The following is a 16977-nucleotide window of genomic DNA, read 5'->3' as shown; positions in this document are numbered from 1 at the left end:
CTCTCTCCCCCTTTCTCTCTCCCCCTTTCGCTCTCCCCCTTTCTCTCTGCCTATTTCTCTCTCCCCGTTCTCTCTCCCCATTCTCTCTCCCTGTTCTCTCTCCCCGTTCTCTCTCTCCATTCTCTCTGCCCGTTCTCTCTGCCTGTTCTCTCTGCCTGTTCTCTGTCCCCTTTCTCTCTCCCCCTTTCTCTCTCCCCTTTCTCCCTCTCTCCCCTTTCTCTCTCCCACTTCCTCTCCCCTTTCTCTCTCCCCCTTTCTCTCTCCCCCTTTCTCTCTCCCCCTTTTTCTCTCCCCGTTTTTCTCTCCCCTTTCTCTCTCTCCCCTTTCTCTATCCCACTTTCTCTCTCCCCCTTTCTCTCTCCCCTTTCTCTCTCCCTTTCTCTCTCCCCCTTTCTCTCTCCCCTTTCTCTATCTCCTTTCTCTCTCCCCCTTTCTCTCTCCCCTTTCTCTCTCCCCTTTCTCTCTCCCCTTTTCTCTCTCCCCCTTTCTCGCTCCCCCTTTCGCTCACCCCTTTTCTCTCTCCCCTTTCTCCCACTTTCTCTCTCCCACTTTCTCTCTCCCACTTTCTCTCTCCCCCTTTATCTCACCCCCTCTCTTACTCCCTCTCCCCATCTCCCATTCTATCAACCCCTTTACTCTTTCCCCATCTCTCACTCCCCCTTGCTCCACTCTTTTCTCTCTCCTATCCTTTTCTTTCCCCCACTCTCTAAACCATCTTTCTCACACCTTCCCACCTTTTCTCCCCCTCAATCGTCCCCCTCACTCCCCCTGCCTCTCCACTTTCTCTCTACTATCTCCCCCATTTTCTCTCTCTCCCCATTTTCTCTCTCTTCCCCCTTTTCCCTTCACCCTTTCCTCTCTCCCCCTTTTCTCTCCCCTTTCTCTCTCCCCTTTCTCTCTCCCTCCACTTTCTCTATCCCACTTTCACTCTCCCCTTTCTCTCTCCCCCATTCTCCATCCCCTTTTCTCTCTCCCCTTTTTCTCACTGCCTTTACTCTCTCCCGCCTATCTCTCTCCCACTTTCTCTCTCCCACTTTCTCTCTCCCCTTTTAACTCTCCCCCTTTTCTCTCTCCCACTTCTCTCTCACTCTTTTCACTCCCCATTTTTTCTCCGCCACTTTTCCTTCCCCCACTTTCTCTCTCCCTCCTTTTCTCTCCCCCCCATTTCTATCTCTTCCCTTTTTTCTCCATCCCTTTTCTCACTCCTTCCTTTGTCTCTACCCCTTTCTCTCTCACCTTTCTCTCCCCCTTTCTCTCTTCCCTTTCTCTCTCCCCCTTTTTCTCTCCCCGTTTTTCTCTCCCCTTTCTCTCTCTCCCATTTCTCTATCCCACTTTCTCTCCCCCCTTTCTCTCTCCCCTTTCTCTCTCCCCTTTCTCTCTCCCCCTTTCTCTCTCCCCTTTCTCTATCCTCTTTCTCTCTCCCCCTTTCTCTCTCCCCCTTTCTGTCTCCCCCTTTCGCTCTCCCCCTTTCTCTTTGCCTTTCTCTCTCCCCTTTTTCTCTCTCACTTTCCCACTTTCTCTCTCCCCGTTATCTCTCCCCTTTTCTCTCTCCCATTCTCTCTTCCACTTTCTCTGTCCCCTTTTTCTCCCCTTTGTCTCTCCCCCTTTCTCTCTCCCCTTTCTCTCTCGCCATTTTTCTCTCCCCTTTCTCTCTCTCTCCCCTTTCTCTCTCCCACTTTCTCTCTCCCACTTTCTCTCTCCCACTTTCTCTCTCCCCTTTTAACTCTCTCCCTTTTCTCTCTCCCACTTCTCTCTCACTCTTTTCACTCCCCATTTTTTCTCCGCCCCTTTTCCTTCCCCCACTTTCTCTCTCCCTCCTTTTCTCTCCCCCCCATTTCTATCTCTTCCCTTTTTTCTCCATCCCTTTTCTCACTCCTCCCTTTGTCTCTCCCCCTTTCTCTTTGCCTTTCACTCTCCCCTTTTTCTCTCTCACTTTCCCACTTTCTCTCTCCCCGTTATCTCTCCCCTTTTCTCTCTCCCATTCTCTCTTCCACTTTCTCTGTCCCCTTTTTCTCCCCTTTGTCTCTCCCCCTTTCTCTCTCCCCTTTCTCTCTCGCCATTTTTCTCTCCCCTTTCTCTCTCTCTCCCCTTTCTCTCTCCCACTTTCTCTCTCCCACTTTCTCTCTCCCCTTTTAACTCTCTCCCTTTTCTCTCTCCCACTTCTCTCTCACTCTTTTCACTCCCCATTTTTTCTCCGCCCCTTTTCCTTCCCCCACTTTCTCTCTCCCTCCTTTTCTCTCCCCCCATTTCTATCTCTTCCCTTTTTTCTCCATCCCTTTTCTCACTCCTCCCTTTGTCTCTCCCCCTTTCTCTTTTCCTTTCTCTCTCCCCTTTCTCTCCCCCTTTCTCTCTCCCCTTTCTCTCTCCCCTTTCTCTCTCACCTTTCTCTCCCCCTTTCTCTCTTCCCTTTCTCTCTCCCCCTTTTTCTCTCCCCATTTTTCTCTCCCCTTTCTCTCTCTCCCCTTTCTCTATCCCACTTTCTCTCCCCCCTTTCTCTCTCCCCTTTCTCTCTCCCCCTTTCTCTGTCCCCTTTCTCTATCCTCTTTCTCTCTCCCCTTTTCTGTCTCCCCCTTTCTGTCTCCCCCTTTCGCTCTCCCCCTTTCTCTTTGCCTTTCTCTCTCCCCTTTTTCTCTCCCACTTTCCCACTTTCTCTCTCCCCGTTATCTCTCCCCTTTTCTCTCTCCCATTCTCTCTTCCACTTTCTCTGTCCCCTTTTTCTCCCCTTTCTCTCTCCCCCTTTCTCTCTCCCCTTTCTCTCTCGCCATTTTTCTCTCCCCTTTCTCTCTCTCTCCCCTTTCTTTCTCCCACTTTCCCTCTCCTCCTTTATCTCTCCCCCTTTCGCTCTCCCCCTTTCTCTCTGCCTATTTCTCTCTCCCCGTTCTCTCTCCCCATTCTCTCTCCCCGTTCTCTCTCCCCGTTCTCTCTCCCCGTTCTCTCTGCCCGTTCTCTCTGCCCTTTCTCTGTCCCCTTTCTCTCTCCCCCTTTCTCTCTCCCCCTTTCTCTTTCCCCTTTCTCTCTCCCCCTTTCTCTCTCCCACTTTCTCTCTCCCCTTTTCTCTCTTCTGCTTTCTCTCTTCCCTTTCTCTCTCCGCCTTTCACTCTCCCCCGTTCTCTCTCCCCATTCTCTTTCCCCTTTTCTCTCTTCCCTTTTCTCTCTCTCCCTTCCTCTGTGCCCCTTTCTCTCTGCCCTTTCTCTCTCACCTTTCTCTCCCCCCTTTCTCTCTTCCCTTTCTCTCTCCCCCTTTTTCTCTCCCCGTTTTTCTCTCCCCTTTCTCTCTCTCCCCTTTCTCTATCCCACTTTCTCTCTCCCCTTTCTCTCTCCCCTTTCTCTCTCCCTTTCTCTCCCCCCCTTTTACCTCCCCATTTTATCTCTCCCCTTTTCTCTCTCCCCTTTTCTCTCCTTCATTCTCCCCCTCTCCTTCCCCCTCTCCCACCTCTCTCCCCTGTCTCCCCCTCTCACTCACACTCTATCCCCCATTCTCTCTCCTCCATTTTCACTCCCCATTTCCTTCCCTCCTTTTCTCTCTCCCCTTTTCTCTCTCCCCTTTTCTCACTCCCTCCTTTTCTCACTCCCCCTTTTCTCACTCCCCCTTTTCTCGCACTCCCTTTTCTCTCTTCCCCTTTCTCTCTCCCCTATCTCTCTGCCCTATCTCTATCACCCTTCTGCCTCCCCTTTCTCTTTCCCCCTCTTTCTCCTCCTTTTTTCTGTCCCCTTTTTCTCTCTCCCCCTTTCTCTGTGCCCCTTTCTCTCTCACCTTTCTCTCTCCATTTTTCTCTCCCTTTTCTCTCTCTCCCCTTTCTCTATCCCACTTTCTCTCTTCCCCTTTCTCTCTCCCCTTTCTCTATCCCATTTCTCTCTCTCCCCTTTCTCTATTCCAATTTCTCTATCCCACTTTCTCTCTCCCCCTTCTCTCTCCCCTTTCTCTCTCTCCCCTTTCTCTCTCCCCCATTTCTCTCTCCCATTTCTCACTCCCCCTTTCTCTCTCCCCCTTTCTCTCTCCCCCTTTCTCTCTCCCCCTTTCTCTCTCCCCTTCTCTCTCCCCCTTTTTCTCTCCCCTTTCTCTGTCTCCTTTCTCCCTCCCCCTTTCTCTCTCCCCCTCACTCCTCTCTTTTCTTTCTCCCCCATTTTATCTCATCTCCTTTTCACTCTCCCCACTCTCTAAACCATTTCTCTCACCCTGTCTCTCTATTCCCAATTTTCTCTCTCCCCCTTACTCTCTGCCCCTTTCTCTGTCCCTTTTTCCATCCCCCTTTCTCTCTCCCCTTTCTCTCTCCCCCTTTTCTCTCCCCTTTTTCTATCCCATTTCTCACTCCCCCTCTCCCCCACTCTCCCTTTCATTTCTCCCTTTTTTCTCTCCCCCATTTTATCTCTCATCTCCTTTTCGCTCTCCCCACTCTCTAAACCATCCCTCTCACCCTCTCTTTATCTCCCCCTTTTCTCTCTCTTTCCCATTTCTGCTATCTCCCCCTTTCCACCATTTTCCCCTTTCCACCCTCCCCATTTTACCTCCCCTTTCTCTCTCCCCTTTCTCTCTCTCTCCCCTTTCTCTCTCTCCCCTTTCTCTCCCCTTTCTCTCTCTCCCCCTTTCTCTCTCTCTCTCCCCCCTTTTCTCTCTCTCCCCATTGTCTCTCTCTCTCCCCCTTTTCTCTCTCCCCTTTTCTCTCTCCCCTTTCTCTCTCTCCTATCTCTCTCCCTCTTTCACTTTCCCCTCTCTCTCTCCCCCTTCTCTCTCCCCTTTCTCTCTCCCCATTTCCTCTCTCCCCATTCCTCTCTCCCCTTTTCTCTCTCCCCTTTTGTCACTCCCCCTTTTCTTGCTCCCCCTTTCTTGCTCCCCCTTTTCTCTCTCCCCCTTTCTCTCTCCCCTTTTCTTTCCCCCTTTTTTCTCCCCTTTCTCTATCCCATTTCTCTCTCCTCTTTCTCTCTCCCCTTTCTCTCTCCCCTTTCTCTCTCCCCTTCTCTCTCCCCTTTTTCTCTCCCCTTTCTCTGTCCCCTTTCTTCCTCCCCCTTTCTCTCTCCCCCTCACTCCTCTCTTTTCTTTCTCCCCCATTTTATCTCATCTCCTTTTCACTCTCCCCACTCTCTAAACCATTTCTCTCACCCTATTCCCACTTTTCTCTCTCCGCCTTACTCTCTGCCCCTTTCTCTGTCCCTTTCTCCATTCCCCTTTCTCTCTCCCCTTTCTCTCTCCCCCTCTCCCCCCCTCTCCCTTTCATTTCTCCCTTTTTTCTCTCCCTATTCTCTGCCTATTTCTCTCTCCCCGTTCTCTCTCACCATTCTCTCTCCCCGTTCTCTCTCCCCGTTCTCTCTTAATGTTCTCTGTCCCCTTTCTCTCTCCCCCTTTCTCTCTCCCCTTTCTCTCTCTCTCCTCTTTCTCTCTCCCACTTCCTCTCCCCTTTCTCTCTCCCCCTTTCTGTCTCCCCTTTCTCTCTCCCCCTTTCTCTCTCCCCCTTTCTCTCTCCCCCTTTCCTCTCCCCCTTTTCTCTCTCCACTTTCCTCTTCCCCCTTTCCTCTTCCCCCTTTCCTCCTCTCTCCCCTTTCTCTTTCCTCTTTCTCTCTCTCCCCTTCTCTCTCTCCATTTTATCTTTCACCTTTCTCTCTCCCCATTTTCTCCCCCTCCCCTTTTCCTCTCTCCCCATTCCCCTCTCCACTTTCATCTCTCCCCTTTCTCTCTCCCCTTTCTCTCTCCCCTTTCTCTCCCCCCTTTCTCTCTCTCCACTTTCTCTCCCCTTTCTCTCTCTCTCCACTTTCTCTCTCTCCCATTCTCTCTCTCCCATTCTCTCTCCCCCATTCTCTCTCCCCTTTTCTCTCACTCCATTCACTCCTTTCCTCTCTCTCCTTTCACTCCTTTCCTCTCACTCCTTTCCTCTCTCCCTTTCTCTCCCCTTTTCTCTGCCCTTTCTCTCCTCCTTCCTCTCTCCTCCTTTCTCTTTCCCCTGTTCTCTCTCCCCTATTCTCTCTCCCATTTTCTGTCTCCCCTGTTCTCTCTCCCCTTTTCTCTCTCCCCTTTCTCTCTGCCCCATTCTCTCTCCCTTTCTTCCCTTCCTCTCTCCCCTTTCTCTCTCCCCATTCTCTCTCCCCCTTTCACTCCCTCTCCCTGTCTCCCCCCTTCTCACTCCCCTTCTCGCTCCCCTTCTCGCCCCCCTTTTTTGCTTCACTTTTTCTATCCTCTTTCTCTCTTCCCCTTTCTCTTTTCTCTCTCACCCTTTCTCACTCTCCCCTTTCTCTTTCCCATTTTCTCTCTCTCCTCCTTCCTCTCTGCACTTTCCTCTCTCCCCTTTCCCCTTACTCCATTCACTCCTTTCCTCTCACTCCTTTCACTCCTTTCCTCTCTCCCTTTCTCTCCCCTTTTCTCTCCCCTTTCTCTCCTCCTTTCTCTCTCCCCCTTTCTCTCTTCCCTGTTCTCTCTCCTCTGTTCACTCTCCCCTATTCTCTCTCCCCTTTTCTGTCTCCCCTGTTCTCTCTCCCCTATTCTCTCTCCCCTTTTCTGTCTCCCCTGTTCTCTCTCCCCTTTTCTCTCTCCTCCTTTCTCTCTGCCCCATTCTCTCTCCCTTTCTTTCTCCCCTTTCTTTCTCCCCTTTCTCTCTCCCCGTTGTCTCTCCTCTTTACATCTGCCCCTTTCTCTCTGCCCCTTTCTCTCTCCCTTTTCTTTCCCTCCCCTTTCTTTCTTCCCCTTTTTTCTCCCCCTTTCTTTCTCCCCTTTCTCTCTCCCCTTTCTCTCTCCCCTTTCTCTCTCCCCTTTCTCTCTCCCCCTTTCTCCCTCCCCTTTTCTCTCTCCCCTTTCCCTCTCCCCCTTTTCTATCACCTCCCTTTTCACTCTCCACCTTTTCTCTCTCCCCTTTTTCTCTCTCCGCCTTTCTTTCTCCCCTTTCTCTCTCCCCTTTCTCTCTCTCCCCTTTTCTCTCTGCCCCTTTTCACTCTCCCCCTTTCTCCCTCTCCCTTTTCTCTCTCTCCCCTTTCTTTCTCCCCATCTCTCTCCCCTTCCTCTCTCCCCTTCCTCTCTCCCCTTTCTCTCTCCCCTTTCTTTCTCCCCTTTTCTCTCACCTCCTCTCTCCCCCTTTTTCTCTCCACTTTCTCTATCCCACTTTCAATCTCCCCCTCTCCCCCTCACTCTCCCTCTCACTCCTCTCTTTTCTTTCTCCCACATTTTATATCTCGTATCGTTTTCACTCTCCCCACTTTCTAAACAATTTCTCACACCCTCTCTCTCTATTTCCTCATTTCTCTCTCTCACTTCCTCTATCACCCTCTTTCACCACTCCCCCTTTTTACCTCCCCTTTCTACCTTCCCTTTCTTCATCCTCTTTATCTCCCCCTTTCTCTCTCTACCCCTTTTTCTCTCTCCCCCTTTCCCTCTCTCCCTTTTCTCTCTCAACTCTTTTCTCTCCCTCCCATTTTCTCTCTCTCCCCTTTTCTCTCTCCCCTTGACTCTCACCCATCTTTTCTCTCTCCCCCTTTTCTCCCCTTAACTCTCACCCCTCTCTTGACCCCTCAATTTCACCCCCTCTCACACCTCTCTCCCCTGACTCCGACTCTCCCTCACCCTCTATCCCCCCTATTCTCTCTCCCCCATTTTCACTCCCCCTTTTCTCTCCTCCTCTTTTCTTTCCCTCCTTTTTACTCTCCCTCCTTTTCTCTCCACCCTTTTCTCTCTCCCCATTTCTCTCTTTCCCCTTTTCTCTCTCTCCCCTTTTCTCTCTCTCCCCATTTTTATCTCTCCCCCCATTTTCTCTCTCTCCCCATTCCTCTCACCCCCTTTTCTCTTTCCCATTACTCTCTCCACTTTCCTCTCTTCCCTTTCCTCTCTCCCCTTTCTCTCTCCCTTTTCTCTCTCCATTTTACACTCACCCCTCTCTCCCCTTTTCTCCCCCTCATTCTCACCCCTCTCACTCCACCCTCTTTCACTCCCCCACCTCTCTCCCCTGTCTCCCCCTCTCACTCGCCCTCTATCTCCCTATTCTCTCTCCCCATTTTTACTCCCACTTTTCTCTCCTCCTCTTTTCCTTCCCTCCTTTTTTCTCTCCCTCCTTTTCTCTCTCCCCTTTTCTCTCTCCCCCCTTTATTGCACCCCTTTTTTTCCCACTCCCCTTTTATCCCCCTCACTCTCACCCCTCTCTCACCTGTCTCCCCCACCTCTCTCCCATCTCCCCCTCTCACTCACCCTCTATCCCCCTATTCTCTCTCCCCCATTTTCACTCCCCCTTTTCTCTCCTCCCCTTTTCCTTCCCTCCTTTTCTCTCTCCCTCTTTTTCTTTTCCCCCTTTTCTTTCTCTTCCCTTTTCTCTTTATCCCCTTTTCTCAATCCTCCCTTTTCTCTATGTCCCTTTTCTGTTTCTCCCTTGCTCTCTCCCTCTTTTACTCTCTCCATTTTCTCTCTTCCTTTCTCTCTCTCTCTCCCCTTTTCTCTCTCCCCTTCTTTGCTCTCACCCTTTTCTACTCCCCTTATCTCCTCCCTTTTCTCTCTCCCCCTGTTCTCTTTATTCCTCTTCTGTCTCTACCCCATCTCTCTACCCCTCTCTCTCTCTATCCCTTCTCTTGCCCCACACCCTCTCTTTGTCCCCCTCTCTCTCCCCACCCTCTTTCTCCACCTCTCTCTCCCCCCCTTTTACCTCCCCATTTAACTCTCCCCTTTTCTCTCTCCTCTTTTCTCTCCTTCATTCTCCCCCTCTCCTTCCCCCTCTCCCACCTCTCTCCCCTGTCTCCCCCTCTCACTCACACTCTATCCCCCATTCTCTCTCCTCCATTTTCACTCCCCATTTCCTTCCCTCCTTTTCTCTCTCCCCTTTTCTCTCTCCCCTTTTCTCACTTCCTCCTTTTCTCACTCCCCCTTTTCTCGCACTCCCTTTTCTCTCTCCCCCTTTCTCTCTCCCCTATCTCTGCCCTATCTCTATACCCCTTCTGCCTCCCCTTTCTCTTTCCCCCTCTTTCTCCTCCTTTTTTCTCCCTTTTTTCTGTCCCCTTTTTATCTCTCCCCTTTCCCTCTCCCCTTTCTCTCTCCCCATTTCCTCTCTCCCCATTCCTCTCTCCCCTTTTCTTGCTCCCCCTTTTCTCTCTCCCCCTTTCTCTCTCCCCCTTTCTCTCTCCCCTTTCTCTCTCCCCTTTCTCTCTCCCCTTTCTCTCTCCCCTTTCCTTTCCCCCTTTTTCTCTCCCCTTTCTCGTTCTCCCCTTTCTCTATTCCAATTTCTCTATCCCACTTTCTCTCTCCCCCTTCTCTCTCCCCTTTCTCTCTCCCCATTTCTCTCTCCCATTTCTCACTCCCACTTTCTCTCTCCCCCTTTCTCTCTCCCCTTCTCTCTCCCCTTTTTCTCTCCCCTTTCTCTGTCTCCTTTCTCCCTCCCCCTTTCTCTCTCCCCCTCACTCCTCTTCTTTCTCCCCCATTTTATCTCATCTCCTTTTCACTCTCCCCACTCTCTAAACCATTTCTCTCACCCTGTCTCTCTATTCCCAATTTTCTCTCTCCCCCTTACTCTCTGCCCCTCTCTCTGTCCCTTTCTCCATCCCCCTTTCTCTCTCCCCTTTCTCTCTCCCCCTTTTCTCTCCCCTTTCTCTATCCCATTTCTCACTCCCCTCTCCCCCACTCTCCTTTTCATTTCTCCCTTTTTTCTCTCCCCCCTTTTCTCTCTCTTTCCCATTTCCGCTATCTCCCCCTTTCCGCCATTTTCCCCTTTCCACCCTCCCCATTTTACCTCCCCTTTCTCTCTCTCTCCCCTTTCTCTCTCTCCCCTTTCTCTCTCTCTTCCCCCTTTCTCTCTCTCTCCCCCCTTTTCTCTCTCTCCCCCTTTTCTCTCTCCCCTTTTCTCTCTCCCCTTTTCTCACTCCCCCTTTTCTCACTCCCTCCTTTTCTCGCTCTCTGTTTTATCACTCCCCTTTTCTCTCTCCCCTTTCTCTCTCTCCTATCTCTCTCCCTCTTTCACTTTCCCCTTTCTCTCTCCCCCTTCTCTCTCCCCTTTTGTCACTCCCCCTTTTCTTGCTCCCCCCTTCTCTCTCCCCCTTTCTCTCTCCCCCTTTCTCTCTCCCCTTTTCTTTCCCCCTTTTTCTCTCCCCCTTTCTCTTTCCCCCTTTCTCTCCCCCATTTCTCTCCCCTTTCTCTATCCCATTTCTCTCTCCTCTTTCTCTCTCCCCTTTCTCTCTCCCCTTTCTCTCTCCCCTTTCTCTCTCCCCTTCTCTCTCCCCTTTTTCTCTCCCCTTTCTCTGTCCCCTTTCTTCCTCCCCCTTTCTCTCTCCCTCTCACTCCTCTCTTTTCTTTCTCCCCCATTTTATCTCATCTCCTTTTCACTCTCCCCACTCTCTAAACCATTTCTCTCACCCTATTCCCACTTTTCTCTCTCTGCCTTACTCTCTGCCCCTTTCTCTGTCCCTTTCTCCATTCCCCTTTCTCTCTCCCCTTTCTCTCTCCCCCTTTTTTTCTCCCCTTTCTCTATCCCATTTCTCTCTCCCCCTCTCCCCCACTCTCCCTTTCATTTCTCCCTTTTTTCTCTCCCCCATTTTATCTCTCATCTCCTTTTTGCTCTCCCAACTCTCTAAACCATCCCTCTCACCCTCCCTCTATCTCCCCCTTTTCTCTCTCTTTCCCATTTCCGCTCTCCCCCTTTTACCTCCCCTTTCTCTCTCCCCTTTACTCTCTCCCCCTTTTCTCACTCCCCCTTTCCTTGCTCCCCTTTTCTCTCTCCCCCTTTCACTCTCCCCGTTCTCTCTCCCCTTTTCTCTCCCCCTTTTTCTCTCCCCCTTTTCCTCTCCCCTTTCCTCTCTCCCCTATTCTCTCTCTGTCCCTTTTCTCTTCAAACTTTTATCTCCCCTTCTCTCTTCCCCTGTGTCCCACCACATTTTCTCTCTGTCCCCCTTTTCGCTCTCCCCTTTCTCTCTCCCCCTTTTCTCTCCCCTTTTCTCTCTCCCCATTTCTTTCTCCCCCTTTTCTCTCTCGCCTTTTTTCTCTCGCTTTTTCTCTCTCCCCTCTTTTCTCTCTCTCCCCTTTTCGCTCTCCCCCTTTTCTCTCCCCTTTTCTCTCTCCTCATTTCTTTCTCCCCTTTTCTCTCTTGCCTTTTTTCTCTCGCTTTTTCTCTCTCTCCACTTTCTCTCTCCCCTTTTCTCTCTCCCCATTATCTATCACCCTTTTCTCTCTCTCCCTCCTTTTCTCTTTCCCGGTTTTCTCCCTCCCCCTTTTCTCTCTCCCCTTTTCTCTTTCCCTCTCTCTCCCCCTTTTTTCTCTCCACATTCCTCTGTCCTCTTTTTTCTCTCTCCCCTTTTCTCCTCCTCTACTCTCTCTGTTTTCTCTCTCCCCTTTTCTCTATCCCCCTTTTATCTCTCTCTCCATATTTCCTCTCTCCCCTATTCTCTCTCTGTCCCTTTTCTCTCCAAACCTTTATCTCTCCCCACTCTCTCTCCCTCTCTTTCTCCCCCCTTTTCTCTAACCCTCCCCTTTTCTCTCTATGCCCTTTTCTCTCTCCCCTTTTCTGTCTCCCCATTCTCCCCATTTTATCTCTTTCCCCTTTTATCTCACTCCCCTTTTTCTCTCCCCTTTTATCTCTCCTATTTTCCCTATCCCCCTTCTATCCCCATTTTCTCTCCCCTTTTCTCTCTGACCTTTTCGATCTTCCTCTCTCCCTCCCTCTCTTCTCTCTCCCCTTTTCTCTCTCCCATTTCTTTCTCCCCCTTTTCTCTCTCCCCTCTTTTCTCTCTCCCCTTTTCTCTCTGACCTTTTCGATCTTCCTCTCTCCCTCCCCCTCTTCTCTCTCCCCTTTTCTCTCTCCCATTTCTTTCTCCCCCTTTTCTCTCTCCCCTCTTTTCTCTCTCCTCTTTTCTCCCCTTACTCTCACCCCTTTCTCTCTCCACTTTTTCTCTCCCCTTTCACTCTCCCCTTTCTCTCTCCCCTTTCTTTCTCTCCCCTTTCTCTCTCCACTTTCTCCCTCCCCTTTCTTTCTCTCCCACCTTTCTTTCTCTCCCCTTTCTCTCTCCCTTTTCTCTCTCCCCATTTTCTATCACCCCATTATCTATCACCCCCTTTTCTCTCTCTCCCTCCTTTTCTCTCTCCCACTTTTCTCCCTTCCCCTTTTCTTTCTCCCCCTTTACTCTCTCCCCCTTTTCACTTTCCCTCTCTCTCCCACTTTTTTCTCTCCACATTCCTCTGTCCTCTTTTTTCTCTCTCCCCTTTTCTCCTCCTCTACTCTCTCCCTGTTTTCTCTCTCCCCTTCTCTCTCTCCTCCTTTCTCTCTCTTCACTTTTCTCTCTTCACTTTTCTCTTTCTCCCTTTTCTCTCTTTCCCCTTTTCTCTCTCCCCTTTTCTCTATCCCCCTTTTATCTCTCTCTCCATATTTCCTCTCTCCCCTATTCTCTCTCTGTCCCTTTTCTCTCCAAACCATTATCTCTCCCCACTCTCTCTCCCTCTCTTTCTCCCCCCTTTTCTCTATCCCTCCCCTTTTCTCTCTATGCCCTTTTCTCTCTCCCCTTTTCTGTCTCCCCATTCTCCCCATTTTATCTCTTTCCCCTTTTATCTCGCACCCCTTTTTCTCTCCCCTTTTATCTCTCCTATTTTCCCTATCCCCCTTCTATCCCCCTTTTCTCTCTCCCCTCTTTTCTCTCTCCTCTTTTCTCCCCTTACTCTCACCCCTTTCTCTCTCCACTTTTTCTCTCCCCTTTCTCTCTCCCCTTTCTCTCTCCCCTTTCTTTCTCTCCCCTTTCTCTCTCCACTTTCTCTCTCCCCTTTCTTTCTCTCCCCTTTCTTTCTCTCCCCTTTCTCTCTCCCTTTTCTCTCTCCCCATTTTCTATCACCCCATTATCTATCACCCCCTTTTCTCTCTCTCCCTCCTTTTCTCTCTCCCGCTTTTCTCCCTTCCCCTTTTCTTTCTCCCCCTTTACTCTCTCCCCTTTTCACTTTCCCTCTCTCTCCCACTTTTTTCTCTCCACATTCCTCTGTCCTCTTTTTTCTCTCTCCCCTTTTCTCTATCCCCCTTTTATCTCTCTCTCCATATTTCCTCTCTCCCCTATTCTCTCTCTGTCCCTTTTCTCTCCAAACCTTTATCGCTCCCCACTCTCTCTCCCTCTCTTTCTTCCCCCTTTTCTCTATCCCTCCCCTTTTCTCTCTATGCCCTTTTCTCTCTCCCCTTTTCTGTCTCCCCATTCTCCCCATTTTATCTCTTTCCCCTTTTATCTCACTCCCCTTTTTCTCTCCCCTTTTATCTCTCCTATTTTCCCTATCCCCCTTCTATCCCCATTTTCTCTCTCCCCTTTTCTCTCTGACCTTTTCGATCTTCCTCTCTCCCTCCCTCTCTTCTCTCTCCCCTTTTCTCTCTCCCATTTCTTTCTCCCCCTTTTCTCTCTCCCCTCTTTTCTCTCTCCCCTTTTCTCTCTGACCTTTTCGATCTTCCTCTCTCCCTCCCCCTCTTCTCTCTCCCCTTTTCTCTCTCCCATTTCTTTCTTCCCCTTTTCTCTCTCCCCTCTTTTCTCTCTCCTCTTTTCTCCCCTTACTCTCACCCCTTTCTCTCTCCACTTTTTCTCTCCCCTTTCTCTCTCCCCTTTCTCTCTCCCCTTTCTTTCTCTCCCCTTTCTCTCTCCACTTTCTCTCTCCCCTTTCTTTCTCTCCCACCTTTCTTTCTCTCCCCTTTCTCTCTCCCTTTTCTCTCTCCCCATTTTCTATCACCCCATTATCTATCACCCCCTTTTCTCTCTCTCCCTCCTTTTCTCTCTCCCGCTTTTCTCCCTTCCCCTTTTCTTTCTCCCCCTTTACTCTCTCCCCTTTTCACTTTCCCTCTCTCTCCCACTTTTTTCTCTCCACATTCCTCTGTCCTCTTTTTTCTCTCTCCCCTTTTCTCCTCCTCTACTCTCTCCCTGTTTTCTCTCTCCCCTTCTCTCTCTCCTCCTTTCTCTCTCTTCACTTTTCTCTCTTCACTTTTCTCATTCTCCCTTTTCTCTCTTTCCCCTTTTCTCTCTCCCCTTTTCTCTATCCCCCTTTTATCTCTCTCTCCATATTTCCTCTCTCCCCTATTCTCTCTGTCCCTTTTCTCTCCAAACCTTTATCTCTCCCCACTCTCTCTCCCTCTCTTTCTCCCCCCTTTTCTCTATCCCTCCCCTTTTCTCTCTATGCCCTTTTCTCTCTCCCCTTTTCTGTCTCCCCATTCTCCCCATTTTATCTCTTTCCCCTTTTATCTCGCTCCCCTTTTTCTCTCCCCTTTTATCTCTCCTATTTTCCCTATCCCCCTTCTATCCCCATTTTCTCTCTCCCCTTTTCTCTCTGACCTTTTCGATCTTCCTCTCTCCCTCCCTCTCTTCTCTCTCCCCTTTTCTCTCTCCCATTTCTTTCTCCCCCTTTTCTCTCTCCCCTCTTTTCTCTCTCCCCTTTTCTCTCTGACCTTTTCGATCTTCCTCTCTCCCTCCCCCTCTTCTCTCTCCCCTTTTCTCTCTCCCATTTCTTTCTCCCCCTTTTCTCTCTCCCCTCTTTTCTCTCTCCTCTTTTCTCCCCTTACTCTCACCCCTTTCTCTCTCCACTTTTTCTCTCCCCTTTCTCTCTCCCCTTTCTCTCTCCCCTTTCTTTCTCTCCCCTTTCTCTCTCCACTTTCTCTCTCCCCTTTCTTTCTCTCCCACCTTTCTTTCTCTCCCCTTTCTCTCTCCCTTTTCTCTCTCCCCACTTTTCTCTCTCCCTCTTTCACCCCCTTTTCTCTATCTCTCCCCTTTTCTCTCTCCCTTCTTTTCTCTCTCCTCCTTTCTCCCCTTACTCTCACCCCTTTCTCTCTCCACTTTTTCTCTCCCCTTTCTCTCTCCACTTTCTCTCTCCCCTTTCTCTCTCCACTTTCTCTCTCCCCTTTCTCTCTCCACTTTCTCTCTCCCCTTTCTTTCTCTCCCCTTTCTCTCCTCCCCCTTTTTCTTCCCCTCTCATCCTTTTCTCTCTCCCTTTTTCTTCCCCTCATCCTTTTCTCTCCCCCTCTCTCCCCTTTTATCTCTCTCCCCCTTTTACTCTCTCCCTCTTTTCTCTCTCCCCCTTTTCCCTCTCCCCTTCTTTGCTCTCACCCTTTTCTACTCCCCTTATCTCTTCCCCTTTCTATCTCCCCTTGTTCTCTTTATTCCTCTTCTCTCTACCCCATCTCTCTACCCCCTCTCTCTCTACCCCTTCTCGCTCCCCTCTCCCCACACCCTCTCTCCCTACCCTCTCTCTCTCCTCCCAATCTTTCTCCACCTCTCTCTCCCCTTTTCTCTCTCCCCCCTTTTACCTCCCCATTTTATCTCTCCCCTTTTATCTCTCCCCCTTTTCTCTCACCCTTTTCTCTTCTTCATTCTCCCACCTCTCCTTCCCCCCTCTCCCACCTCGCTCCCCTGTTTCCCCCACCTCTCTCCCCTATTTCCCCCTCTCTCACCCTCTATCCCCCCATTCTCTCTCCCCCATTTTCATTCCCCCTTTTCTCTCCTCCCCTTTTCTCTCTCCCTCCTTTTCTCCTTTCCCCTTTACACTCTCGTCCCTTTTCTATCTCCCCACTTTTCTATCTCCCCCTTTTCTCTCTCCCCCTTTTCTCCCTCCCCTTTTCTCTCTGCCCCTTTTCTCTCGCCATTTCCTCTCCAAACTTTTCTCTCTCCCCTCTCTCTCCCTCTTTCTCCCCCCTTTTCTCTATCTCTCCCCTTTTCTCTCTCCCCCTTTTCTCTCTCCCACTTTTCTCTTTCCAATTTCTTCACTCCCCTTTTCTCTCTCCCCCTCTCTCTCCCCATTTTCCCTCCCCTTTTCTCTCCAACCTATTCTCTCCCCTCTCTCTCTCTCCCCTTTTCCTTCTCTCCCATCTCTCTCCCCCTTTTCTCTTTCCCCCTCACTTTCCCCTATCTCTCACCCCTTTTCTCTCTCCCTTTTTCTCTCTCCCCTTTCTCTCCCCCTCTCTCTGCCCCCTTTTCTCTATCTCCCCCTTTTCTCTCTCTCCACTTTCCTCTCGCCTCTTTTCTTTCTCCCCACTTTTCTCTCACCCCCTTAACTCTCTCTCCCCTTTTCTCTATCCCCCTATTCTCTCTCTGTCTCTCCTCCCTTTTCTCTCCAAACCATTCTTTCCCCACTCTCTCTCCCTCTCTTTCTCCCCACTTTTCTCTGTCTCCCCTTTTCTCTCACTGCCCTTTTTTTCTCTCCCACATTTCTCTCTCCAATTTCCTCTCTCCCCTTTTCTCTCTCTCCCCCTTTTCTCTATCACCCCTTTTCTCTCTCCCCATTCTCCCCATTTTCTCTCTCTCCCCTTTTCTCTCGCTCCTCCTTTTCTCTCTCCCATTTTCCCTATTCCCTTTTCTATCCCCATTATCTTTCTCCTCCTTTTCTCTTGCTCCTCTTTTCTCTCTCTGCTCTTTTCCCTATCCCCCTTTCAATCCCCTTTTTTTTCTCCCTTTTTTCTCTCTCCCCATTTTCTCTCTCTTCCCTTTTTCTCTTTCTCCCTCTCTCTCCCCTTTCTCACCCCATCTCTCTCTCCCCTTTTCTCTCTCTACCCTTTTTCTCTCCCCCTCTCCCTGCTTTTTTTCTATCTCCTCCTCCTCCCTCTCCCCTTTTCTCTCTTCCCACATTCTCTATCTACCCCTTTTCTCCCTCTCCCCTTTTCTCTCTTCCCACATTCTCTATCTACCCCTTTTCTCCCTCTCCCCTTTACTCTCTCTCCCCCTTTTCTCTATCCCCCTTTTATCTCTCTCTACACCTTTCCTCTCTCCCCTATTCTCTCTCTGTCACCTTTTCTCTCCAAACCTTTCTCTCTCTCCACTCTCTCTCCCTTTCTCTCCTCTTTTCCCCCCCTTTTCCTATCTCTCCCCTTTTCTCTCTCTGACCTTTTCTCTCTCCCACATTTCACTCTCCAATTTCCTCTCTCCCCTTTTCTCTCTCCCCTCTCTCTTTCCCCCTTTTCTCCATCTACCCTTTTCTCCCTATTTTCTCTCTCTCCCCTTTTCTCTCTCCCCTTTTCTCTCTTTCCCCCTTTTCTCTCTTTCCCCTTCTCTCTCTCTCCCCTACTTTCTTTCCCTACCATTTCCCTCCCCCTCTCC

At 50.2% G+C, this 16977-nt stretch overlaps 2 protein-coding genes across 2 annotated transcripts in view; one reads left to right on the top strand and one right to left on the bottom strand.

Moving 5' to 3' along the window:
• sez6l2 (seizure related 6 homolog (mouse)-like 2) overlaps positions 1 to 16977 on the top strand; it is a 118262-nt gene that overhangs the window by 86657 nt on the left and 14628 nt on the right.
• LOC138750877 (octapeptide-repeat protein T2-like) lies at positions 414 to 16961 on the bottom strand (the record flags this gene model as incomplete). Its single annotated transcript, XM_069912989.1, has 4 exons — positions 16946 to 16961; positions 8357 to 8430; positions 5430 to 5507; positions 414 to 497 (listed from the first exon to the last, which is right to left on the bottom strand). Coding segments are annotated over exons 1-4 (252 nt in total), but the record flags the coding sequence as incomplete, so codon positions are not given.

The sequence above is a fragment of the Narcine bancroftii genome, unplaced genomic scaffold (assembly GCF_036971445.1).
Source record: "Narcine bancroftii isolate sNarBan1 unplaced genomic scaffold, sNarBan1.hap1 Scaffold_289, whole genome shotgun sequence".
NCBI lineage: Eukaryota > Metazoa > Chordata > Chondrichthyes > Torpediniformes > Narcinidae > Narcine > Narcine bancroftii.
The sequence above is the reverse complement of the archived record's forward strand: the minus strand, read 5'-3'. Positions and strand labels throughout refer to the sequence as shown.